The 25,984-nt window shown below is 43.6% G+C and overlaps 1 protein-coding gene across 3 annotated transcripts in view; it reads left to right on the top strand.

Moving 5' to 3' along the window:
* Positions 1-237: 237 nt before the first annotated feature.
* Positions 238-25,984, top strand: part of tiam2a (TIAM Rac1 associated GEF 2a) — a 92,625-nt gene continuing 66,878 nt past the window's right edge. The window contains exons 1-10 of one of the 3 annotated variants that reach the window (XM_042332759.1): positions 238-420; positions 2,104-2,137; positions 2,827-4,026; positions 5,626-6,061; positions 8,300-8,472; positions 9,231-9,455; positions 13,708-13,893; positions 16,778-16,915; positions 18,126-18,197; positions 22,816-22,983. In XM_042332759.1, coding sequence (XP_042188693.1) covers positions 2,827-4,026; positions 5,626-6,061; positions 8,300-8,472; positions 9,231-9,455; positions 13,708-13,893; positions 16,778-16,915; positions 18,126-18,197; positions 22,816-22,983 — 2,598 coding nt within the window. In that variant the 5' untranslated portion in view covers positions 238-420; positions 2,104-2,137. Of the gene's footprint in view, positions 421-1,725; positions 1,741-2,103; positions 2,138-2,826; positions 4,027-5,625; positions 6,062-8,299; positions 8,473-9,230; positions 9,456-13,707; positions 13,894-16,777; positions 16,925-18,125; positions 18,198-22,815; positions 22,984-25,984 lie in introns of those variants that run through there. The other 2 variants (XM_007905496.2, XM_042332758.1) reach the window with 2 other exon arrangements.

Genomic DNA, 25,984 nt, shown 5'->3' with positions numbered 1-25,984 from the left:
CCTACAAATACGCAGTCAATAAATCCTGTGAAGTGCCAGGAGACGTTTTGATGATGCGATAAGACGCTATATCAAATGCAAGGATTATTAGATGATTCACACTCCTTGCTTTATTAATTCACTGTGCAGAGTTTCATGGATAGTTTGTCTCTTTTTTTATATTGTCTAGAGAATGAATTGAAACCAGTTTATTTTTTAACTGATGTTGGTTTCCCTATTTGTCTGCAGATGTTCACCTTTGAGTGGTATTGCCTGCTCGATTTGGGACTGTTCACGTTACAGGAGTATGTGCACTTCTGGGATCAATAACTACCACACCACCAGCCCTCCTAGCGGCCAGACAAGATTGGAAGCTTCGGATATCATCGGTGTCAGGCCAACGGTTTGCCACTAAAAAGTTGGTTGGGAACAACGGCCTAAGTAATGACTTTCTTCCTCGCTTCTGCAGAGATGCCAATAAGGGAGGGGCTTATTCTACTTCAGTTGTGTGAGGTTGTATTGGTTGAGTTTTAAAGTGTAGTATCTGTTCCCGATGATTGATTGGTCAGTATCCAGGTGTACTGCAAAGTGAAATGTGTGGCTCAGTGTTTAAATTTCACCGGGGGGCTGCTGAGCATTGCCACAAGTTGCAGATAATTATAACAATAATCCTTGCATTTGATATTGTGCCTTATCACGTCTTCGAGACGTCTCAAATCGGTTCACAAAATATTCTGTAAAGTGAATTGACTGTATATTTTGGGGGCGAGATCGCTGCTAAGTTAACCCTTTCCAGTTTGGTTGGTTGCCTTTCATAATACTGACAGGGCAACAATCTGGCCCAGGTTATGGATTGTTGACCAGTACTTCAACAACAACAACAAGATTCCATTTATTGAGCGCCTTTCACGTCGGGAGGACGTCCCAAGGCGCAGTACAGTTGGGTCAGGACCCGAGCGGGGGGAAATGGTCAGGGTGAGGGGAGGGAAGGGAGGAAGCGAGGAGGGGGTAGAGAGTCGAGAGGGGAGCTGAAGGCTCGGTCAAAGAGAAAGGTCTTGAGACCGGCCTTGAAGGAGGACAGGGAGGAAGCGGCGAAGGCACTGGGGGATAGAGTTCCAGAGCCTCGGGGCTGAGAGGCTGAAGGCCCGACCACCGATGGTAGGGCGGTTGGGGCGGGGGATGTGGAGCAGACCGGAGCCAGAGGAACGGAGGGTACGGGTGGGTAGGTAGGGGGATAGTAGGTCGGAGAGGTAGGAGGGAGCGAGGCCGTGAATGGCCTTGTAGGTGAGGATCTTGAATTCGATCCTCTGGGGGATGGGGAGCCAGTGGAGGTGAGCGAGGGTGGGAGTGATGTGTTCCCGAAGCCTGGTGCGAGACAGTACACGAGCTGCAGAATTCTAAATGACCTGCAGCTTCCTACTGGGACTGCATGAAACTACATATGTTTGACTACATACATGAAGAATAGTCACGTAATATATCAAAAAGATGTTCCTGTAGGTGGCACTGCATTGGGGCCTGAGCGAGTGTTTTCATATAAAAAACATTTGGTCATTCAATCCACGACTGTTTGTGGGACACTGCTGTGCGCAATTGGCTGCTGGTTTCACCCACAAAATATCCAGTCAATTCACTTTACAGTATAATCGTGAAGCGCTTTGAGTCGTCTCGAAGACGCGATAAGGCGTTATATCAAGGATTATTATTATAAGAGAGGGAAACATTGAATGCATGGTGCTGTAGGACTGTTCCATTGGAACGGTAAGCTGTGCGAGAATGACTCCGCCGTGATGACATTGCCTCATTTGCTCAGCAATAAAATAACTGGTTGTTCCTAATAGGAAAATGATGGGAATACAGTGAAGGAATTTGTCCGGCTGGAAAGAAAACCAAACCTCCGACAGCCCAATGTTGACATAAACATGATTCAGTAGTTTTTGGAACACGATAGAAATTTTGATTCAGCCATTGTGCACTGTTTAGTCTTTAGTCCAAATATCCCCTTGTTTGCTGTGTGCATTTTGTGTATATGTGTGACCATTGCAACCAATATTCTTAATCTTCACTTATTAACATGTTATTGTCCTGTGAAGGTAACTTCTTTTCTTTATTTCTCTGCTCTAGATCTTTCTGCACTACACTTGAGTCGAAAAAGCAGGTGAATAATTTGGCCCAGGTCTCTACAGAACCCTTATTGCATTTTCTGGGCTTACTCTTTCTCCTCACGTGAAGTGTGCTGTATAAATGGAGTCCGGGAGTCCTGTAGCTCAGTGGTTAGAGCACTCGCAATCGAGAGGAGCTGGGCTCAATTCATAGAATCACAGAATATTACCAGGCTAGAGAAACTCGGATTATTCTCCTTGGAGCAGAGAAGGTTAAGGAGAGATTTAATAGAGGTGTTCAAAATTATGAGGGGTTTCAATAGGGTGAACAGGGAGAAACTGTTTCTACTGGCAGGTGGGTCGTGACCAGAGGACACAGATTTAAAAGAGTTGCCAAAAGAACCAGAGGGGAGGTGAGGAGAAATGTTTTCACACAGCGAGTTGTTCGGATCTGGAATGCATTGCCTGAAAGGTTAGTGGAAGCTGATTCGATAACTGCATTCAAGAGGGAAGTAGATAGATATTTGGGGAGGACAAGTTTGTTATGGGGAGAGAGTAGGGAAGTGGGATTCATTTAGATAGCACTTCCAAAGAACTGGCATGGACACGATGGCCTCCTTCTGTGCTGTATGATTCTATGATTACAGCACAGAAGAAGGCCATTTGGCTCTTTGATTGCAGTTCATTTGTTGAGCGAGATTGAAAAAATGTTTCCTGTGTTTTCTTTTTTTCTCTGCAATTTAAGATGGGGAATTCGGACAGTCAGTACACTCTGCAGGGGACGAGGGGGCACCATATTGAGGGGAAGCCCGCACCTGGTAGCAGACAGAAGTCTTGCGCCCTGAAGATTCGGAGTGTCTACGCCAAGGATGAGAAATCACGCTCTGCTTTTGGCTGGGGGTACGGCGGCAGCAGCATAAGCTACAAAGCAAGATCTCTGGGCAGAAACTGCCTTTCACAACACAAGAGTAACCAACGTTACCCTCTCAACAACTCTTCACATCACTGCGAGTCTTTGGCCGCGGGAAATCACAGTAATAGCAATGCTTACGCCAGGTGCCACTTGGGGAACTACAGCGATGGGAACAACGCTATGTTAACCGGAAACCACATTCCTTGCATTCGTGTTGAGACAGCCGGCAATCCCGCTAAAGCCACGCAACGCAATGGCTGTGTGGTGAATGGGCACGGATTCCACACCAGCGAAATGGACGGCAAGGACCCAGAAGGAGAGCGCAGCCCAAAGGTTCTCATCAAAACCCTGGGCAAGTTTGACGGGAGCTTAAGGGTCGAGTTCCATAGCGGCTGCAGCGGCAGCAACAACAACAAACTACCGTCCGAGGGATCCCACGGGCCGGTTCAACTGCTTAGATACTCTCCAGCTATGGAGTCCGACCCCGGGAAACAAAGCGAGGCACACAGTGATCTCAGCAAGGAGTTTGGGATGGAGCAGGGCCTTGCAGCTGGTGAGGAGAGGTTGAAGTCTAGCAAGGGCAGCTCGTTGAGTTCAGAGTATTCCTGGTCAGACTCTCCCTGGGGTGCCCGGGTTTCCTCTGGTGAGCTTGACAACATGTTCCCAACTGGGAAAGCATCAGACACCAGCAACGGACATCTCTTCCCGAGATCGTCTCTCTCCTCTTTCCAAGAACTGTACAGCGATCAGGGTTTGGGACCCTCCACGCCCTCAGGGATGGATTTTTCAGGTGCCTATAGGAATCCCTCTCTAAAATCCCAAACCTTATTTGTACCTGACTTTCCCAGCTGCACAAACTTGCCGTCTGATGAGGAGGACAGAGGGCCCATCCAATATTCATCATACACGCTTCCCTGCCGCAAGTCCAAGCACCTTTCTGAAGATGGTTCCTCAAGAGATGCCTTAAAAAGTCGAATACGTCGTTTAAGTGCTTGGACCGGCAGCCTTACGAGGAAGAAAAGGAAACTGCAGGTGAGTCACACGTGGTACACAATAATATATAATAAAAAAAATCCTTGAATTTGATGTAGCGCCTTATCACGTCTTCGAGATGCCTCAAAGCACTTCACAGAATATACTGTAAAGTGAATTGACTGTATATTTTGTGGGCGAAACGCGGCAGCCAATTGCGAACAGCAGTGTCCCACAAACAGTCGTGGATTGAGTGACCAATTTTTTTTAAGGAATTATTACCCCCAGAAAAGTGATCCACCAATCAACTAACAAGCAGATTCCTACTTCTGTTAGGTAAACAGTGACGTGTGGTGTAAGGAAAGTTTTGCCCAAAGTTTTGCCCTGCCCGGGAATCGAACCCAGGTCCTCTCGTTTGCGAGGCAAGTGCTCTATCCCCCAAGGTACAGGCCTCCATGTACATGAATCGGATATCTTCAGGAGAAGCCACTGCATAAAAGACTGCTTAAAATGGCCCATGTTATTCAGTCTTCCAGTACAGAACCCTTGCAATACAGTGATATCTCTTAATATAGCATGGATTTTTGTTTACTAGATGGGAGCAGATTGGAATTGCTACAACTTTAAGAAATATCCATTGCAGCTAATATTTTGCAGGGCTATGGGGAAATTGCAGCTAATATTTTGCAGGGCTATGGGGAGAGAGCGGACAAGTAGGATTGATTTGGATAGCTTTTTTCAAAGAGCCTGCACAGATACGTTGAGCCGAATGGCCTCCTTCTGTGCTGTATGATTCTATGATTCTGTGAACCTTTCAAGTGGAGGAAAGTAAAGTGACTTATGGGATCTGTCAATTCATCTATGAGGAATTCATCTCCAAACATTAATTCCTTTTAGAATCTGGGACTTGTAGTTAAAACAACATTTGCTGTTTCTTGAATTCTCATCATTGTTTGTTTTGTGTAGGGGACGTGTTGTTTCAAAGCAGAACACGGCCAGATGGCAGAGTGCATGGGCTTGCCAATGTACTGTGACACAGGAGCAGTAGGAGACACAGTCCCGCAGTGAATGAGGGAGCGTTGAGGGCGTGTGCACAGCCTCTGTTCTCACTCACCAGCAGTGCTGTGGGTCGAGGTAGCAAGCAGGTTAGCTGCTGTGGGTTAGGAATTTTCAGGGAGAAAAGTTGATGAAGCTTTTAAGAGGATATTTCTTAAAGTTGTAGCAATTCCAATCTGCTCCTATCTAGTAAACAAAAGGCAAAGTACTGCACATGCTGGAAAAACATGCTAAAAGGACCCGGTTGATAGTTGATTGGCAGATTGCTTTTGTGTGGGTAATAATCCCTTCAAAAAATAAATAAGTTGCTCACTCAATGCACGACTGTGTGTGGGACACTGCTGTGTGCAATTGGCCGCGTTTTGCCCCCAAAAATACAGTCGATTCACTTTACAGTATATGCTGTGAAGCGCTTTGAGAGGTCTTGAAAACGAGATAAGGCGCTGTGTCAAAAATGTGAGGATTCGTTCTGTGTGTCCAGTGAGCAAGTGAATGTTTGCAATTGTACCTGAGAACAGGTGAGCTACGAAACCTGTTACGCCTGAAAAAATACTCGATAAGCAGGAACTTTCGTTTAACAAAACGCACCTTCCATTGTTGCAGGATTCAAAATCAAAGGATATGAACGAATATTGTGACAGTGGAATAGATGGCGTCACGGGGGACACTAGCTCCCCATCCCAGATCTCCAGTCTAATGTGGTCGCTGGGATCCAGCTATACCCTGCCTCCTCGAAGCAGCTCCAGCAATGCAGTTGGCAACGATGTCCTGCGGCAGAGCATCTACGAGAACTTCATGCGGGAGTTGGAAATGGGCCACATGCCTCTAGAAAACACTGACCAGTCAACAGAGAGCGAGGAGACAAGCAGCGACTCCTTCAGTTCTTTGGAACAACTGGATTTATTGTACGAAAAGGAACAGGGGTTTGTGCGGAAGGCCGGCTGGCTGTCCTTCAAGCCTCTTGTTGCCCACCAGAAGGAGAGGAAATTAGAACTCGCTCCTCGCAGAAAGTGGAGACAATATTGGGTTTCTCTTAAAGGTATTGATGCTGCCAGAGTTTGAGGTGCAGAGGCGCTGGCGCGAGCCAATCAGGAGGGCCTCAGGCTTGGTCACATTCAACTGTAGGAAATTTGCCCTCATCCAGGACTTGATGTCCAACAGGCAGTCTGTCAAGACAGCAGTGGTCCTGGAGTTGAGGGTGGAGGCAGAAAGATAGAGTTGGGTGTCATCTGCGTACATATGGAAGTTGACCCCATGTTTGCGGATGATGTCACCAAGGGGGAGCATGTAGATATTAAAGAGGAGAGAGCCAAGGACAGAGCCCTGGGGGACGCCAGACATGACAGTGCAGGGGCTGGAGGAGAAACTGTTAGAGGCAACGAGTGGAGACAGTGAGAGAGATAGGAATCGAACCAGGCAAGGGCAGGTCTGCGAAGGTTAAGTAAAGAGGAGAGGTGGTGTATGAGGATGGAGTGGTCGACAGTATCGAAGGCGGCAGAGAGGTCGAGAAGGACAATGAGGCAGAGGGAGCCCTGATCACAGATGTTCAGAATGTCATCAGTGACTTTGACCAGGGCTGTTTCCATGCTATGGGCAGCGCGGAAGTGGATTGGAGAGGTTCAAAGAGGGAATGGCGAGAGAGAAAGGAGCGGAGCTGGGACGTTCCAGGACCTTGGAGAGGAATGGGAGGTTAGAGATGGGGTGGTAGCTGGAGAGGAGGGATGGATCCAGGGAAGGTTTTTTCAGGATGGGATTCTGTCATTATTTATCCACTCTAAACCCTTCTGCATAATCATAATAATAATCCTTATTAATGAACACAGCATACTGAAGACTTCTAATAGATCTCCTCTTACTTGCTCCCCTCAATCATTTTGTAGAGACCTATAGCTTATTGGTTAGAGCGCTCGCCTCACAAGCGAGAGGACCTGGGTTTGATTCCCGAGCAGGGCAAAATGTTAGGCAAGTTTCCTTACTGGTCAATTTGCGGATCGCTTTTCCTGGGGTAGTAATCCCTTCAAAAAAATAAATAACATAATAATTTGATCACTCAATCCATGACTGTTTGTGGGACACTGCTGTGCGTAATTGGCTGCCTTGTTCAACCCACAAAAGTAAATTCACTTTACAGTATATTCTGTAAAGTGCTTTGAGTCATCTCGAAGACGTGATAAGACGCTATATCAAATGCAAAGATTATTATTTGATTGTTCAATCAGATGACGTATTTGTGCTCCAAGGTATCCAGATTAGTCATTCTATCAAAGTTGGAATGAAATTGCTCTACACTCAAAAAAAAAGTCCTGCAGACATCCTTGAGAGGAAATAATTTCAGCATTTTAGTTTATTTTAGTTTTATTCTTGAAAACTTGGCATTCTGGAGAGTGATCTTGTTCCAGAATTCTGGATCTAATCACAACAGACTGGAACAACAAGGTCTGCTCTATTTATAGAAGGGTTCTTAGTAATAATAATAATAATCCTTGCCTTTGGTATAGCTCTAATCACAGCAGGACATCTCAAAACTCTTCACAGGATTTTACTGTAAAGTGTAGTGACTGTGTATTTTGCAGACAAAAGGTGAGGGTTTGCTCAGGCAGGATGTACCCTTGTTGAAAGATCACTCGCAAACAGACCTCTGGGCTGACACATTGACCGGAGGCGACTGTGAGCAATTTTTTGCTCTCTCCTCACTCAGAGATTCAGATATCATGGGAAGGTTTAAGATCATTTCAAGTTCAAGTGGGCAAAATGTTTCTAGATTAACCTATGCAATCTGGTCTGGTGTTTATCCCATTGGATTTCATAGAGGTAGAGGTTTGCAGTAATGTAAAATACAATTTTAACATAAGTAGACTTGCAGACTACTGTGTGCTGTAGTATTGGGCAAGATATTTACATAGGAATGTCCAGGACTACAAGAACTATTTGTGTGTGTGTGTCAATATTCTACAATAACAACAAAGTACATTTACACAGTGTCTTTCACATTGGGAGGACATCCCATGGCGCTGGATTATCAGGAATTTGGACCCCAGCAGGGGGTTGGCATCGGGAGGGGTGGGGGGCAGCGAGTGTGGGAGTAGGAGGGTGGTCAAAGGCGCAATCAAGGAGGGTCTTGAGACGTGCTTTGAAGGAGGCAAGGGAGGGAGTGAGATTAAGGGACTGTAGGATGAAGTTCCAAAGGTTGTGTGGGGGCAACCTTCAGGGGAGGTACTTGATATACCATCCCAGAAAAATGCGATGATTGTGCAATGTTTCCTGCTTTTTCTTCTAGGCTGCACCCTCCTATTTTATGAGGCAACTGGGAAAAGCTTCATCGAGCAGAGCAGCGTGCCCAGATATGCCCTGTTTGCTGAAGACAGTATCGTGCAGGCTGTGCCTGAACATCCCAAGAAAGAAAACGTGTTCTGTCTCAGTAATGCCTTCGGGGACGTTGTTTTATTTCAGGTTACAGTATTTTTTTGTACGGTTACTATAGAAAGAAGCTCGTTCAAACCGTAAATGTGGAGTGTATGTGAAAGAGAATGAATGTCCTGAACTGACCGTTCGTCCCCTCTGTTCCACCATCGGTGGCCGTGCTTTCATCCACTAAGCGCTGAAACTCTGGAACTCACTTCCTCTAACGCTCCGCCTTGCCCCTTCCTTCCCCATCTTCAGATCGCGCCTGAAGACTTTCCTCTTTGACCATACCTACGGTCACATCCTCCAGGCTTAGTGTCGTCCTCCTCCACTGCCGAGTGCTCTGGGGCACTCCCCTGTGTGAGGGGTGCTGTGTAAATGCAAATTGTTGTTGTAGACACCAACTGTGCAAATAGTCAGTATTTTGTACCAAACCTGATTTCTTGTTCTCTGTGACTACACTATTTTCTTTTAGATTGACAACAACAACAAGATTTCATTTATAGAGCGCCTTTCACGTTGGGAGGACGTCCCAAGGCGCTGGACATGGGTCGGGACCCGAGCAGGGGGGAAATGGTCAGGGTGAGGGGAAGGAGGGAGCGAGGAGGGGGTAGAGAGTCGAGAGGGGAGCTGAAGGCACGGTCGAAGAGAAAGGTCTTGAGACCGGCCTTGAAGGAGGAAAGGGAGGAAGCAAGGCGAAGGCACTGGGGGATGAGGCATGCATGACGGAGGTTCTACTCAAATTTCAACAGTGAACTAACTTGTGGTTAACATGCAATGCTCACTGTGTCTGCCCTGTATTACAGGCTATGAGCCAGACTGATCTGGAAAATTGGGTTACGGCAATCCATTCTGCCTGTGCATCAGTGTTTGCAAAGCAACATGGAAAGGAAGATACAGTCAAGCTACTGAAAAATGAAACAAAAAGCCTTGTGCAAAAGATCGACATGGATGGGAAAATGAAGAAAATGGCAGAGTTACAGTTGTCGATTGTAAATGACCCCAAAAACAGGAAGGCAATTGAGAATCAGGTATTAACTATTCATGAATGAGTCCCATAGCCTAGTGGTTAGAACACTTGTCTCGCACATGAGAGGACCCAGGTTTGATTCCCGGGCAGGGCGAAACGTAAGGCATGTTTCCTTGCTCCAAACACCTCTGTTTACCCAGCAGTAAGTAGGAACCCGGTTGTTAGTCGATTGGCGGATCACTTCCGGGGAGTAATAATCCCTTCAAAAAAAATAATACTCAAGTGGTCACTCAATCCATGACTGTTTGTGGGACACTGCTGTGTACAATCGTCTGCGCATGTTATGTTGTTTCACCCACAAAATACACAGAATATCCTGTGATGCACTTGGAGATATCTGAATGATGTGATAAGGTGCTATATCAAATGCCAGGATTATCATTAATATTAATATTATTAATGTCAGCTGCCAACCTCTTCACATAGATACCTCATTACATTCCTGTGTGATTGGGGTGTAGCTCCAACAGGGAAGGTTTTATAGCCAGTCATTCTGGCCTGGGATCTCTGTATTATGTTGTTATGCTTCTTCTTGTGTTCCTGCAAACCATTTTAGACGGGAAATTCTGAAGGATAGTACCTTTGACAATGTTTTAGCTTGGACTGAGAGATCAAAGTCTGTCCTGAGGCAAGTGTGTTACCAATTTAAAAGGCATGGGTTGGGAGGTGGGCACCAGGACCAAGCAGGCAAGTGGGATTAGGCTTTGTGACTTGTGTCAAAAAGCACATAAAATATAGTCACTCCACTTTACAGTATATTCTGTGAAGCGCTTTGATACGTCTTAATAACATGATAAGGCGCTGTATCAAATGCGAGGATTATTATTACAACGGTACTATAACAGGGAATCCCTTTTTTGAACTGTTTCCCCCCACCCCCCCATGAAAAAAAAGTTGCAGCTGTATGTTAGGGCCGCACATTGTAATTGGTAAATGAAACTTCAAAACAGACCTCTTTGGTTATCTCCACCCCCCCACCCAGCTCAGGCACCCATCCAACCCTGCAAATGCCATTTGGTATGACCTGTCAATGTGGAAGGCGCCGTCTAAATGCATTGTGCGTTTCTTGCTTGTGAAAAGGGTATGTTTGCCTACAAGTACAGAACTTCAGTGAGTCATGCAGTAAAGCTACTTCAACATAAAATCGGTGACTCGCTCTTTGTTTCCAGTGAGTCTCCGATCATAAAAAGGGAAATATTTTCTTCAATCCACGTGTCCGCGTAAGCGTGTGGTAAACATTAGGGACACATTGTGGGTCTTTATGGATCAGCCATGGAGCTTACGTGCTATTTCCACTTGTTGAGTGTACTTTTCCATGTCGCTTGTGGATTGTTTGCATGGATTTGGGCAGACTTTCCTGGAGGGCACTGAATGATGCCTTTATGGAGCAGAGGTAAAGCATTACTGTTGAATAATGACGTTTTAGTTTCCTTACAGAGTGTATGAGGGGGAGAGAGAAAAATATTGTCTGTCTGTCTCTCAGTCAGAGTCTTGTCAGCATTTTCTTAGTCACTAACTATAAATCATACTCTGGGAAAGCTAAACAACCCTGCCTGACACACAGCTCTTCTGAGAAACAGCTGGTACTATTTTAGCATCTAAAATTGAGAGCAGATAGACTTCAAATTAGACTGGGATTCTGCGGCCTTTCTCTGAATGTGCCTATCTATCTTTAATGTTCCTTGTTCTGTGTGTGCCTGTTTCATCTTAAACTACTGTAAACGGGGGAAGAAATAAGGAGCTACTACATTGCTGGCAATTGTATAACCTTCCTGCTGATTAGTTTTGAGATTTGATTTCAGCGGCTTGACAGGAAAATGAAAATAATGAGATTTATTATCTTAAACTGCAATCAGACTGACTGAATGCCATTTTTGCTTGAAACTCTTCCCCACCCCACACACAACCGTACCACTGAAGAGATTGGGGGTGTGGAACAAATTGTCTTTTTGGTAATATTGATTCCTCAGCTGGGATCGTTCTCCTTAGAGCAGAGAAGGTTGAGGGGAGATTGAATAGAGGTGTTCAAAATTATGAATAGTTTTGATAGAGCAGATAGGGAGAAACTATTTCCTCTGGCGGGTGGGTCAGTAAACCAGAGGGCATGGATTTAAGATTATTGGAAAAAGTACCAAAGGGGAGACGAGGAGACACTTTTTTTCCCTAGAGAGTTGTTACTGTCTGAAATGCCCTGCCTGAAAGGATGATGGAAGCAGATAAGATAATTGGTTTCAAAAGGGAATTAGATAGGTGCTTAAAAAGGAAACCATTTTCAAGGTAAAGGGGTAAGAGCAGGGGAGTGGGACTGTTGGTAGCTCTTTCAAAGAGCCAGCACAGACACGATGGGCCGAATGGCCGCCTCCTGTGCTGTGAAATTCTATGATTTTAGCCAGCAATCTCTATCTTGGTGCCAGATCCGTTTTAAACTGTTTCAGCAGAATTGGTTTGAAATTTATGAAGTGATTGGATTGAATATCCTCAAACCTCCATGAACCTGTGCTTGTGCTAATCCCAGCCCTGCACAAGGTGTTTCTATAATTACAAGTGATAAGGCTTGGGCCAAAGAAGCACTTAATAAGGCACTTGACATTCGTAAAGAGAAGAGACTTTCTGACTTAATTCTGTTCAAAATATCAACGGTAGATATTTGAAAGAATAATAATAATAATAATCTTTGCATTTGATATAGCGCCTTATCATGTCTTCTAGACATCTCAAAGAGCTTCACAGAATATACTGTAAAATGAATCAACTGTGTATTTGTGGACGAAACGTGGCAGCATTGCGCACAACAGTGTCCCACAGACAGTCGTGGATTGAGTGACCAAATTATTGTTGTTTTCTTGAGGAATTATTATCCCTGGAAAACCGATCTATCAATCGACTAACAACTGGGTTCCTACTTACTGCTAGGTAAATGGACATGTGGAGTAAGGAAACTTGCTCAACATTTCGCCCTGCCGGGATTCGAACCCAGATCTCTCACTTGCGAGGCGAGCGCTCTAAACACTAAAATGAGTCCACTTTAATGAATTAACTTTATAAATTGAACATCAATATTTAGGCAGCCCTTATGGTGTAATGGATGGAACTGGATTATACAGACCAGGAGGTCTGTGCTGAGTTTACTGATCTCAACCCTCCCAGGAGAGTGAAGAGAAAACTCGCCAGAATTCCTGGTCTTTTTACTGCACCCTCTACTGGTCGTGTGGCAGTTGGGTGGCAGAGATGAGGCTCAGCTATGGCATCATCTACTCAACAATGGACTGCGGACACTCACTGTTAAGGCTCACACATGAGCAGGGGCCACTTGAACAGGTTAGCGGAGGGCAGCCACGTCACAGTCACCTTATTTTAATTAAGGCTCTACCTCTTTCTACTGATATTTGCAGTAGATAGTCTGATAATAATAATAATAATCCTTGCATTTGATATAGCGCTTTTCACGTCTTCTAGACGTCCCAAAGCACTTCACAGTAAAGTGAATTGACTGTATATTTGTGGGCGAACGCGGCAGCCAATTGCGCACAGCAATGTCCCACAAACAGTCGTGGATTGAAAATGACCAATTTATTATTGTTTTTGCTTTTGGAGGGATTATTATTAGGCACTGTGTGGAGTAAGGAAACTTGCAAGGATTATTATATTCTATATTACACCCTAACCTGAATCGGTACCAAAGGGAGGAAGGCTCAGAATAGCTTCACTTTACAAAGGAAGTAGTGCCTTGGGATGTCCCCCCAACAGTAACAGCAACAAAATTACATTTATAGAGCGCCTTTCACGTCGGGAGAGTGGAGTCGGGCGAGGGTGGGAGCGATGGGGTCGCGGGGCCTGGTGCGTGAGAGTACACGAGCTGCAGAGTTTTGGATGATTTGCAGCTTGTGAAGGGAAGAGTTGGGAATGCCGATGAGGAGGACGTTTCCGTAATCGAGCCTTGTTGTGCCGAATGCATGGATAAGGGTTTCGGCAGCCTGAGGGGTGAGGCAGTGGCGGAGTCTGGTAATGTTGCGGAGGTGGTGGTAGGCAGTGCCGGTCATGACGTGGAATGTGGGGGAGAAAGGACAGTTCAGCGTCAAATAAGACACCCAGGTTCCTGACTGGCTGAGTGAGGTGAGAGGCATTATATAAATGTAAATCTGTATGGAAATTTGCATTGTATTGAAGTGTGATTCGCGGACGTGACTTGTGAGCTCTTCTCAATGGGGAATTGTGCTGATCAGTTTCTCCTGTAATAATCGCTTCCTCACCAGATCCAGCAGTGGGAGCAGAACCTGGAAAAGTTTAACGTGGACCTGTTTAGAATCCGTTGCTATTTGGCAAGTTTACAAGGAGGGGAGCTTCCCAATCCCAAGAGTCTCCTAGCAACAGCCAGCCGGCCTTCTAAGGTGTCTCTCAGCAGATTGGGCATCTTCTCAGTCTCTTCGTTTCATGCTCTGGTAAGGATCACTTCCACAGGGCCAAGCCTCCATATCGATACACGTAGAACACATTTCTTCATCTTCACTCAGAGGGTAGTGAATTTATGGAATTCTCTACCCCAGAAGGCTGTGGATGCTCAGTCCTCGAACATATTCAATCGATAGATTTTTAAAAACTAAAGGACATAAGGGATATGGGGATAGGGCGGATAAATGGAATTAGGTTAGAAGATCAGCCATGACCATATTAAATGGCGGGGCACGCTCCAGGGGCCAAATGGCCTACTCCTGCTTCTATTTCTTATGTTCTTATGATATCTCTGTGGGTGGGTACGATATCAAAAATATTGCAGGGTTATGGGGTAAGAACAGGGAGTGGGATGAGTTGGTAGCTCTTTCAAAGAGCCAGCACAGGCATGATGGGCCGAATAGCCTCCTTCCGTGCTGTAAGATTCTATGTGGCAGAAAGTTTTTGTGCTATGGACGGAAGGCTGTGTTCAGAGGCTGGTCACTCAATCCACAATTGTTTGTGGGACACAGCTGTCTGCAATTGGCTGTTGCGTTTCGCCCACAAAATATACAGTCAATCTATTTTACAGTATTTTCTGTGAATTACTTTGAGACGTGATATCGAATGCGAGGATTATTATTATTCCACCACACTCTGTTCCCTCGTCCGTCATGTAAATATTTCAGCCCTGATTTCCCAAGCTTGCTAAATAATTTACATCCCCATTTATGCAAAAATGCTACACAAAACACCACCTGAACAAGACATGGCATGGAAACCTTTTTCCGTCCGTGCTCTTTCAGAGATGGCACAGGCACAATGGGTCAAATGGCCTCCTTCTGTGCTCTAGTATTCTATGATTCTATGATAATTTCCTATCACGGCCTGTGATATAATGCGTGATGTGTATAATTCCCTAATCCTCTTTTCAATGGAGTTGCTGTTCATGTGCACTTCTGATCTGAGAGACTTGTAACCGCCAGTTGATTATGCAGTGCCCAGCACTGAGTCACGGATGGAAAAAGCTTTCCACTCGCTCCACCTCTTGTTCAGTCAGTCCTTTGTGGTGCACTATTACATAAATGGGGATGTACATTATTGAGCAAGCTTATTTTTAGACCAATATAATACCAACTCCTTTGTGATGTGAGATATTTAAAAAGGAACACTTTTGCAAGAATATTTAGAAACTAGTAAGCCCTAGTAACTAGTGGGTATCAATTTAAGATAATTAGCAAACAAGCAAATGGGAGACTAGGAGAATTTTTTTTCCCCTGCACAATGTTGTTAGGATATGGAATGTCTTGTCTGGAGCGGTGGTTGAGGCAAAATTGATATTAGGTTTTAAAAGTAAATGAGATAGATATCTACAAAGTGGAGTCCTGTAGCTCAGTGGTTAGAGCACTCGCCTCGCAAGCGAGGGGACCTGGGTTTGATTCCCGGGCAGAATGAAACGTTGGGCAAGTTTCCTTACACCGCACGCCTCTGATCACCTAGCAGTAAATATGCACCCGGTTGTTCGTTGATTGGGGGATCGCTTTTCTGGGGGGAATAATTCCTTTTTATAAAAAAATTAATAGTAATTTAGTCACTTGATCCACAGCTATTTGTGGGACACTGCTGTGAGCAATTGGCTGCCGCGTATATTTATACAGTCAATTCACTTTACAATATATTCTGTGTGCTGATGTCTGTGGTATAATACCCTCAGGTAAAACTTCCAACAAGGTCAGATTTTGTGAAATTTCTGCCTGACCTCTCCCTCCCCGCCACCACCCCCAAACAAGGTAATCTGGAAAAGATCCAGAATATCTGAAATGTTCCAAATTAAAGTTTTAGTTCAGAAAAAAAAAATTGCGACTTATGTTGAAAATACTGCGATAGTATTCCTTCCAATGGTGACTTTAATTCCTTCCAGTGGTGCCCAGTGAAGGGGTGGGGGGGGGAATTAGGGTGAAAATTAAAGCATAGAAGTTCTTTAGGTGGAATTGACTACATAAATACGTACAGACATCAAGAGGAGAGCCAGGTATCTAGCAGCACAAGCTGTCTGTTGTAACTCGATGATGCGGCCACATTTCTTCTCAGAGGCAGACCTATCATGTTTAATGTGAAACTCGTGGCTCCTAATGAAACTTTATTTAATGAGTCCATCATCTGCAAGTGTTCAGCTCCGCAACATCGGTGTAAAATGCAGAACTTAAGACCGTTTCCAAACTGCTGGATGCTCTCACAAGCTGCGGCTCAAGGCAAGTGAGCGATTTCTGCTCCGACATCTCTGACTGACTGAAATCAACTTTTAGTCAAGCACTAAATTTACAGTGTGAATGAAGCATTCTGAGATGTCCTTCTCTATCAATGTAAGTTCTGGAATTCTGTAGCATAGTGGATTCTTGCCTAAGGTTTCCCTGGCAAGTTCCCTTACTCCTTAAGCATGCCCCTGTTTACCCAGCAGTAAGTAAGCACCCGTATGTTAGTTGAATGGCTGAGCATTATTACAGAAATAGTGATTCCTTCAATAATCCCTTCAAAATTAAAAAATAATAATAATAACTTGGTCACTCAATCCACGACTGTTTGTGGGACGCTGCTGTGCGCAATTGACTGCCACGTTTCACCCACAAAATATGCAGCCAATTTACTTTACAGTATATTCTGTGCAGTGCTTTGAGACGTTTTGAAGATGTGATAAGGCACTATTATTATAGCAAGGATTATTATAAAAGTGAAAACAGCGATGGTATCTCTCAGTTTCACTACTGTCCTAATATATCTTCTTGTGAGCTTCCTTGTGGCTTTGACATCCTTTTTAAAATGTATTTATAGCTTGTTACTGCAGTGAGGTACCGTATGTGCGATGTGTGACCTGTGCATTCTGCCTGTTTTTTCTAGATTTGTTCAAGAGACGAGACCATGCTCCGAAAGAGAACCCTCTCCTTGTCTCAGCGAATCCGAAGCAAAAAGGGCTTATTTTCATCCCTGAAGGGTTTGGACGATCTTGGGAGAAAGGGAAAAGAAAAACGTCCCCTGGTAACTCAGGCATGTTTCATGTTTTTAATTAAAACTAAGTAAAATTTCGTAAGCAATTTTTTTTAACTCCTCCTTTTAAACCCCGCCCTGATGTGGTGACTTACAAAATCGTTTGAATCATTTGCATATTCATTTGTCTACAAACGGAGTCACTACACCCTGCAGCAAGGGTAAAGGAAGCAACGTGACAAGGCACTAAATCAGGTGGATTATTTTGATATATAGTGTTCAGCATATAGTGTTCTGATATATGAACACTATATGCTGATATATGGACCTCTGTGTGCAATTGGCTGCTGCATTTCGCCCAAAAAATACAGAGTCGCTACACTTTACGGTATATTTTATTTTCAGACGTCTCAAAGACATAAGGCAAGATCAAGAGTCCTGTAGCTCAGTGGTTAAAACACTTCACGCAGTGGACCATTTGACCTATCATGTTTATTCCACTACCTTTTTTTCTTCAATTGCCTTTTCTTAATGAATCCCTCTTTCCTGCATAAAGGGACATAGGAACAGTAGGAGGCCATTCAGCCCCTCGAGCATGTTCTGCCATTCTATAAGATCATGGCTAATCTGTATCTCAACTCCAATTACTTGCTCTTGACCCGTATCCCTGGATACCCTGACCTAACAAATATCTATCCACCTAAGGCTTGAAGGTGTGAATGAACAGCATCCTTTGGGGGGAGAGAGTTCCAGATTTCGACTCCTAAATGGCCTGGCTCTAATTTTAAGATGATGCCCCCCTTGTTCTGGATTCCCCACCACAGGAAATAGTTTGTCTGTAGCTACCCTATCGAATCCCTTTATTATTTTAAAAATCTGAATGATACCTTAATCTCCCTCTCCCACATCCTTATTGTTATCCTATATAAGGTTAAACAATTGAATTTTCCCACAATGCTACTAACACTAATAGTCTCATCATTCTCCTTTTCTACAAATAAATTGCAATGTTCAAGGAAAAATTTTGTTTGGTTGATTTGGTTAACGTTGATAGCCATATGTCCGCTATATGTCAACGTTAACCTTAAAGCTGTTCAGATTGAACAAAATCATAGAACGGTCAATTAAGCTACCTAATCAAAATGCGGTGAATACAATGGCCTATTTGAATTTTTTTTGATAGTGAGCTTGAGGGAGATATATTGTTTCAAGGAATTTTTTTGGGAGATTTCTATAACTTTTGCTGCTCTTCTCTCTTTAGGTTTTTGATTGTAATGGAGGTGCAGACTTCACAGGCTCTCAGTTACCAGTGAGCCACAGTAGTACTGATGAGGTGAGTGAATCATAATTACAGCACCCTCTTACCCATAGCCATGACTGTCAAGAGCCTTGAAATGTCCTCCCAATGTGAAAGACGCTATATAAATGTGGAGTCCTGTAGCTTCGTGGTTAGAGCAAGTGAGTGGACCCAGGTTTGTTTCCCAGCAGGGCAAAATGTTGGGCAAGTTTCCTTACTCCACACGCCTCTGTTTACCTAGCAGTAAGTAAGAACTCAGTTATTAGTCGATTGGCGGATCGCTTTTCCAGGGCTAATAATCCTTTTGAAAAAAAAGAAAAATTAAAAATAATAATAATTTGGTCATTCAATCCACAACTGTTTGTGGGCCGCTGATGTGCACAATTGGCTGCCGCGTTTCGCCCACAAAATATACAATAGATTCACTTTACAGTATATTCTGGGAAGCGCTTTGAGACGTCTTGAAGATGTGATAAGGCGCTTTATCAAATACAAGGATTATTATTATTATTAAATGCAAGTTGCTGTAGTAGTTAGCAGTAGTATTGCATTGTATATTGGTAAAACAAATTCTTAGATATGGTTTGCAATTCTTAAATTGGTCTATCTTTGGTTCTTGTTAACAGTAAAAGTGGTTACATATTCCTGTAAGGTTTACATTTTAAAAAATATTCTCCCATGTTCAGGGAAATTCAGTGTCTTGGCTCTCTGTGGATCATTTCTGCACAGACTGTAAACTGATCCCATGCCAGATGTGAAATCTAAGTTAATGATACCCAGGCAACATGTTGTTCAAATCTGTATACTGCTTTGTCAAAACTGGGGGAGGGAGAAGGGAGAGTGGAGTGTGTTTAATAGTCTCTGGCACTTCAGTCTGGACTAATCATTTATGACAGTATGAATACTGGCAGGCAGGATACTACGGGTGACTGTTTTCTTGTTGGAAAGATTAATTCACAGGCAGCTGTCATAACCGAGCAGGAACAAGCATTATCAGAAGCAATCTGACATGGTACCTTGCCCAGTAACCCTAACCCAGTTAAGTCTATGCTGGGCCGACTGTTAAATCCTGCGACTTATTTCTCCCAGATAAAGTTTTGATGTTTCTCCAACATGCAGTTCCTCGTGCAGTCCTGCTTATTCGGGTGGATATTAAGGATCCTATGCCAATACAATACAATGTTACATTTGTATAGTTCCTTTCATGTCGGGAGCACGTCCCAAGGAGCTGGTCAAAAAGAGAAGGGAGTTTCTCCCTGGTCAAATAATCCCCATATAAAATTGATCGTTCACTTCATGTCTGCTTGTGGAGCATTGCCGTGTGCAAATTGGCTGCAACATTTTCCTACAAAATCACGGCATGAAAGGAGCTATATCAAATGCAAGGATTGTTATTCGCAAAATGGAGTAATCCTCTCCCTCAACAGGAGAGTAATCAAGGTCTTCCTCTGAGACTACAGTCAACATTTACTCTACATGATGAATAATCTGTCTCCTAGTCTCACATAGCCAGTGGTTTCAGCCTCTTTTCCCCCTGCCTTTGGAACTCCATCCCATAGTCCCTTTGCCTCGCTCCCTCGCCTCCTTCAAGGCACGTCTCAAGACCCTTCTCTTCAACACATCTTCGGCCACCCTCCTACCCTCTACTATCCCTGCCCTCCACCCCTCCTAATTCCAACCTGGTCCAAGTCCCTACCTATACAGCGCCTTGGGACGTCCTCCTGACTTGAAAGGTGCTGTACAAATGTATGTTGTTGAATCTAGTTTTTTTTAATATAAAAACTACTTTCAGGGAACACATTTCATAGTTTCCAGGAATTAATTATTTTCGGTCAATGAATTTAACGTCAGCAAAACTATTTCAAAAATCTCTGAGCAGAACCACGTAAATGTGTGGTGAAGGGAAGTTCTGAAGTAACGTGTAGCTTTTAATATCTCGGTACATTCCACGTCATGTCATTTCAGATCATTGATTCTGACTCCTGGAATATTTTGCTTAAAAACCACAAAGTAAATCCAGGGGAAAAGAAAACCCTTGCTTAGTCATTCACAGGATTTAATTTTAGCATTAGTTCAACTATGAAGATTGAATGTCAGAACTGAGCCTGTGATGGTCTCTAGTCCGGTTCCTGAGCCGGGCGGGTCCACAGTATTCCAGGGCACTGCTGATGTCAGCACAGTCCAGCCCGGCTCATCAGCAGGACCTGGAAGAGCAGAGCAGTCACTGGGGGCAGGGAGTCATCCCACTCAGCTCCTGTTAACCCTATAAGCCAAAGCCCTAATGGGTAGGGTGGTCCTCGCTGGACAAGCAGAGGGAAAGCTTGCCAGACAGCAATATTAATGAGCTATGCAGTTTTAGCTGGTTAGACTCCAAGCCTTGGCTCTTGCCAACCTGTGCCAAATACTCTCTGGAATTAGGTAAACAGGATGTGTCCTTCCAGGGAGATAGTGCGCATTCCACTCCAACAATCTATCTCTGGGATTTCCAGTGTAGGTGGGATGCATGGAATTCTCAGCTTGGTTTGGATACTCTTAAGCACCGTGATGGGCGTGTGTCAGACACCCAGATGAGCAAACAATAATCATGTCCTGGAGCCATGAAACTCCTTTTCTCCTTCTACTGTGGTTAATCTCACTCCTACAATAATTTCTTTTGACCATGAAGTTGAAATCCATCCTTTCATAGCAAAATGTTGGGGGAGGAATCGCAAGAGAGGGGAAGGAAGGGTGGAGTATAAAGTTTAGCCCTTGCTGGTTGGGCTGAATGGTCTGTTTCGGTGATGTAAAGTTTATATAATTTTATGCAGGGAGACTTTAATTTTGAGTTCTGGCTAAGCTAGAATGACGTAATCACCATTAGGGGATATAACTAAAAAGATATTTTGGATGGAGAATAATGGGAATGATCCCAAGATGGGAATCTAATTCAGAGGATCACATAATTGCAGAAACATAGAAACAGAAGTTGGCCATTCAGCCCCTTGAGCCTGTTCCACATTGCTATAAGATCATGGCTCAACATTTATACCTCAACTCCAATTACCCACCCTTGTCCCCATGTCCCCTGATTCCCTGACCTAACAAACATCCATTCACCTCAGTCTTGAAGACATGAATGGATTCAGCATCCACAGCCTTTTGGGGAAGAGAGTTCCAGATTTCCACTCCCCTTTGGGTGAAAAACTGTCTCCTGATTTCACTCCTAAATGGCCTGGCTCTAATTTTAAGACGATGACCCCTTGTTCTGGATTCCCCACCAGAGGAAATAGTTTCTCTGTAGCTATCAAATCCCTTTATTATTTTAAATCCTCAATCAGATCACCCCTCGACCTTCTAAACTCAAGGGAACACAGACTAAGTTTATGAAACCTGTCCTCGTAATTTAACCTTTAAGCCCTGGTAACTAAACCGATAGAGAATAGTCATGAATAGTTTGTAATTGTAATTTAAATCCTAAGATTACAGCTGGCTGGGAAGGGAGGAAGGAGGCAGTACAATTGTTTCAGATGCTTGTTTTATGATTCATATTGTTCCAATTTGTTTTTGATTTCTGATCAATTATTTTGGTCTCGCTTTGGCTTTGTACACTACTCAGCCCAACTTGTCCGTGCTGGTGTTGATAATAATAATAATCCTTGCATTTGATATCGCGCCTTATCACGTCTTCGAGATGTCTCAAAGCACTTCACAGAATATACTGTAAAGTGAATTGACTATATATTTTGTGGACGGAACACGGCAGCCGATTGCGCACAGCAGTGTCTCACAAACACTGATGGATTGATTATTATTTTTTTATGCTTGCATGAACCTCCACTATCCTATACCCTCTCCCAATCCCTCTTCCAGACCCCTCCGCTCCCTCCTCCCTCATGTGTGCATAGAGTTTCCTCCTGAATACATTAATGCTTTCAGCTTTGGACACAAAGCTCGAATTGTAATTTCTGTTTTCTAAATATTACAACAGCAGCTTGCATTTATACAGCATCTTTCACAAAACTGTAAATTCCGCAACCTGCTTTACCAAATATAGGTGGTCAGAAATTAAGTGAATTTTACAGACAAAGGCAATACAGTAAACCTCACATAAGTCATATCAGTTGGGACCATACATTTAATATGATTGTATTTGTGGAAGTAGAACAACAACTTACATTTACACAGCGTCTTTCGTGTCAGGAGGACAGCCCAAGCTGCTGGACAGTCAGGGATTTGGACTAAGCTGGGGGTTGGGATCAGGAGGGGAGAAGGGCAGGGAGGGTGGGGTGTAGGAGGACGACTGAAGGCGTGGTCGAAGAGGAGGGTCTTGAGACGTGCCTTGAAGGAGGCAAGGGAGGAAGAGTGGCGAAGGGACTGTGGGATGGAGTTCCAAAGAGTGGTGGCAGAGAGGCTGAAGGCCCGACCGCCGATGGTGGGACATGCAGCAGGCTGGAGCTTGCTGAGCGGAGGGAGCGGACAGGTTGATTATGGGGTTAGCGGGTCACAGAGGTAGGGAGGGAGCAAGGCTGTGGCAAATGCAATACCTTCATTAAAATATTTGCCAATGCTAAGAAATACAAACATATTGAAATGTCTATCAACACTTGGAATTGTCATTCATAGGAAATGGAACCTAAACCGATGCATGTTTAACGTATCCAAATTCTTATTCCAGCACGGAGCTGATGGATCTATGAACGTCCACTTTCCAACACCAGAGAGCGCATTGTGTGAAAGTTCCTCAGAGAGTACAATTCGTGTCTGCTTTTTTGACCACCAAGCAACAATCATCGCAGTCAAACCAGACCACACAGTGGAGGACGTGCTGACTATGGCTTGCAAGGTGCGTCACCTTTCACCCCCTAAGAAATGGAGTCCTGTAGCATAGTGGCTAGAGCACTTGCTTCGCTACCGAGAGGACCTGGGTTCGATTCCTGGGCGAGTATCCTTACTCCACACGCCTGTTTACCTAGCAGTAAGTAGGAACCAGGTTGTTAGTCGATTGGTGGATCACTTTTCTGGGGTTAATAATCCCTTAAAAACAAAATAATAATTTGGTCACTTGATCTACAAGTGTTTGAAGCACACTGCGCTATTGGCTGCTGCGTTTCACCCACAAAATATACAGTTAATTCACTTTACAGTATATTCTATGAGGCGCTTTGAGACGTCTCAAAGACGTGATAAGGCGCTATATCAAATGCAGAGATTATTATTATCCTGCTTTACTTAGCGTTGACCCAAATGCACAGATGTAGTTAATTTGCAACGACCTGACTCTTTATACATGAGAGCGAGCGGTGCACCAATTTCAGATTTTGATATAGGTTATTCTTATTGCATCGCTCACACACTCCCACTGGAGTGTTATCTGGAGATGATGGATCACATACATTAATGGAGTCATTTTTCTAAAACCTGCCACAAACTATTCACAACATTACAAATTCAATTGGAACAATCGTGGTGACCTTTGTGTAATCAACAATTCAGATTAATTCATTGCGCTGCATATAATTACAAAGACTGCAGGGCAACGAGACATTGACTGACCCAGATTTTTTCCCCGAGTCTCAGTCACTGGGGATTCTCACTGCCCATTAGTGTCACAGGGAATTGTTTTTCATTATCTTCTCTGCGAATACTCAATACAATGGTTTTAATATTATTTTTAGAATAAATATTTCGCCCATAAAATACTCAGTCAATTCTCTTTACAATGCATTCTGGGTTGAGACGTCTTGAAGATGTGATAAGGCGCTATATCAAAGGCAAGGATTATTATTATGAAACTGCTGTGGTATAAAACTTTTTCGAACATGAATCTGACATGCAAGTGTGCCTCATTTCATTCATCTATAACATATCGTGTCGCTACACTCGCTACGTGTGAAGCGCTTTGAGACATTTCGACAACATAATAAGATGCTTATTTTTTTCCTTATTCTGGTGCTTCTGCAGTCTTAATAGATGCTATACATTGATATAATATCTTTTACCTCGGGAGAACCTCCCAAAGCGTATGCTGTACGGTGTAAAAAGGCAGTGGTTATAAGATTCTAGGGATTGGGTGCCTAACTGTTGGAGTGAAACTTGCCCGGTTTATAATCGTCATCTTAACGACCTTACTTTTTGATCATACTTACTGTCACCTCCTCCCACACCCCACCCACCCCCTACCCCTGGCTCGGTGCAGACTCCGCCACTGTCAAGCGCTCTGGGACTCTACCCCATGTGAAAGTTGTACTGGAAAAGGAAAAAATGGCAACGATATGGGGAAAGAGCAGGGGAGTGGAACTGAGTGGGCAGCTCTTCTAAAGGGCTGGCACAGGCACAAATGGGGCGAATGGCCTCCTTTTGTGTTGTAATATTCTATGATTGTTGTTATATCTTCATGCCCCACACTATACAAAAGTCATGACTTACTCGTGCATCTGTTATATGCTGGAACATTTTAATTTGTGGTGATAAGTTTGCCAGATGCCCATTTTGCTATATTCCTGGAACTATGTTCTATGGGCAAGTTTTCATATTTTTGCAGATGTATCCTTCTTTATAAAGAATCTATTAAGTTGTCATTTTTGCACCAAATAAATTTAAATCGCCTGATCTCCTGGTGTCTTCGATGCAAGATGACAAGAGACTGCTAAATGTTTAATCCTGTGCTTCGTGTGTCACATTTTTTAAAAAAAAACGCATAGCTCCCTCATTGTTTTGCAAATTAAACTCGAAATGCTTTTGCAGGCGATTCACAGATGGATGGCAAAAATTTGTGGCAAGTTGGTCATCCAAGTCTTGTACAGCAAGTGCAGTCAATAACAAGAAAACTGCAAGTTTAGTTACTCCACATGTGTTTGCGGGGCTTATATTCTCTTTAATTTTTTTAAAAAATAACTTTAGTTTGGTCACTCAATCCATGACTGTTTGTGGGACACTACTGTTTCACCTACAAAACATACAGTCAATCGATTTTACGATATATTCTGTGAAGCGCTTTGAGACGTCTTGAAGACGTGATAAGGCACTATATCTAATGCAAGGTTTATTATTATTATTCCAAAATAGACGATCAAACACATATGAACATATGAGATTAATGCTTTTTGGACATGTTGTAGTTTGGGAGGTGCTTTAAATATTCCTTCGCCCTTTATGTAGCTTAATATTGGCCCACTATCTAGCCTGGAGAATGTCACAAGAGCAGAATTGCTCCCGGCAGTCTTCAAGTCGAGTTTCTATGATGTTTCTCAAAATACGTAAAAATCCAACCTGCAGCCCAGCCCTCAATTCTCCCTATTTTTTTGCCTGTCGTCACCTGTATTCCAGTTCCTGTTTTCCCCCCAAATTCTTGCAGAAACCCTTTCCCCTTCAACCCTTTTGTGTCCTCAATCCGTCTTTAAATTCCATCTTAAAACCTACCTTTTTGCCAATGCGTATGATCGATTGCCTCCACCTCTCCTTTCTCACTTGCTCAGGGTCCAAGACATTCTACACCAAGGGCTCAATATAATAATATTAATCGTTGCATTTGATATAGCGCCTTTTCATGTCTTTGAGACGTCTCAAAGTGCTTCATAGAATATACTGTAAAGTGAATTGACTATATATTTTGTGGGTGAAACACGGCAGCCAATTGCACACAGCAGTGTCTCACAAACAGTCGTGGACTGAGTGACCAAATTATTAATGTTTTTGTTTATTTATTTGAAAGGATTATTACTCCCTGAAAAGTGATCCGCCAATCGACTAACAACCAGGTTCCTACTTACTGATGGGTAAACAAAGGCGTGTGGAGTAAGGAAACTTGCCTAACGTTTTGCCAATATAATTGTGAGTTGTTGTTG

The sequence above is a fragment of the Callorhinchus milii genome, unplaced genomic scaffold (assembly GCF_018977255.1).
Source record: "Callorhinchus milii isolate IMCB2004 unplaced genomic scaffold, IMCB_Cmil_1.0 Scaffold3, whole genome shotgun sequence".
NCBI lineage: Eukaryota > Metazoa > Chordata > Chondrichthyes > Chimaeriformes > Callorhinchidae > Callorhinchus > Callorhinchus milii.
Note: the sequence above shows the minus strand (reverse complement) of the source record. Positions and strands in the feature narration are given on the sequence as shown.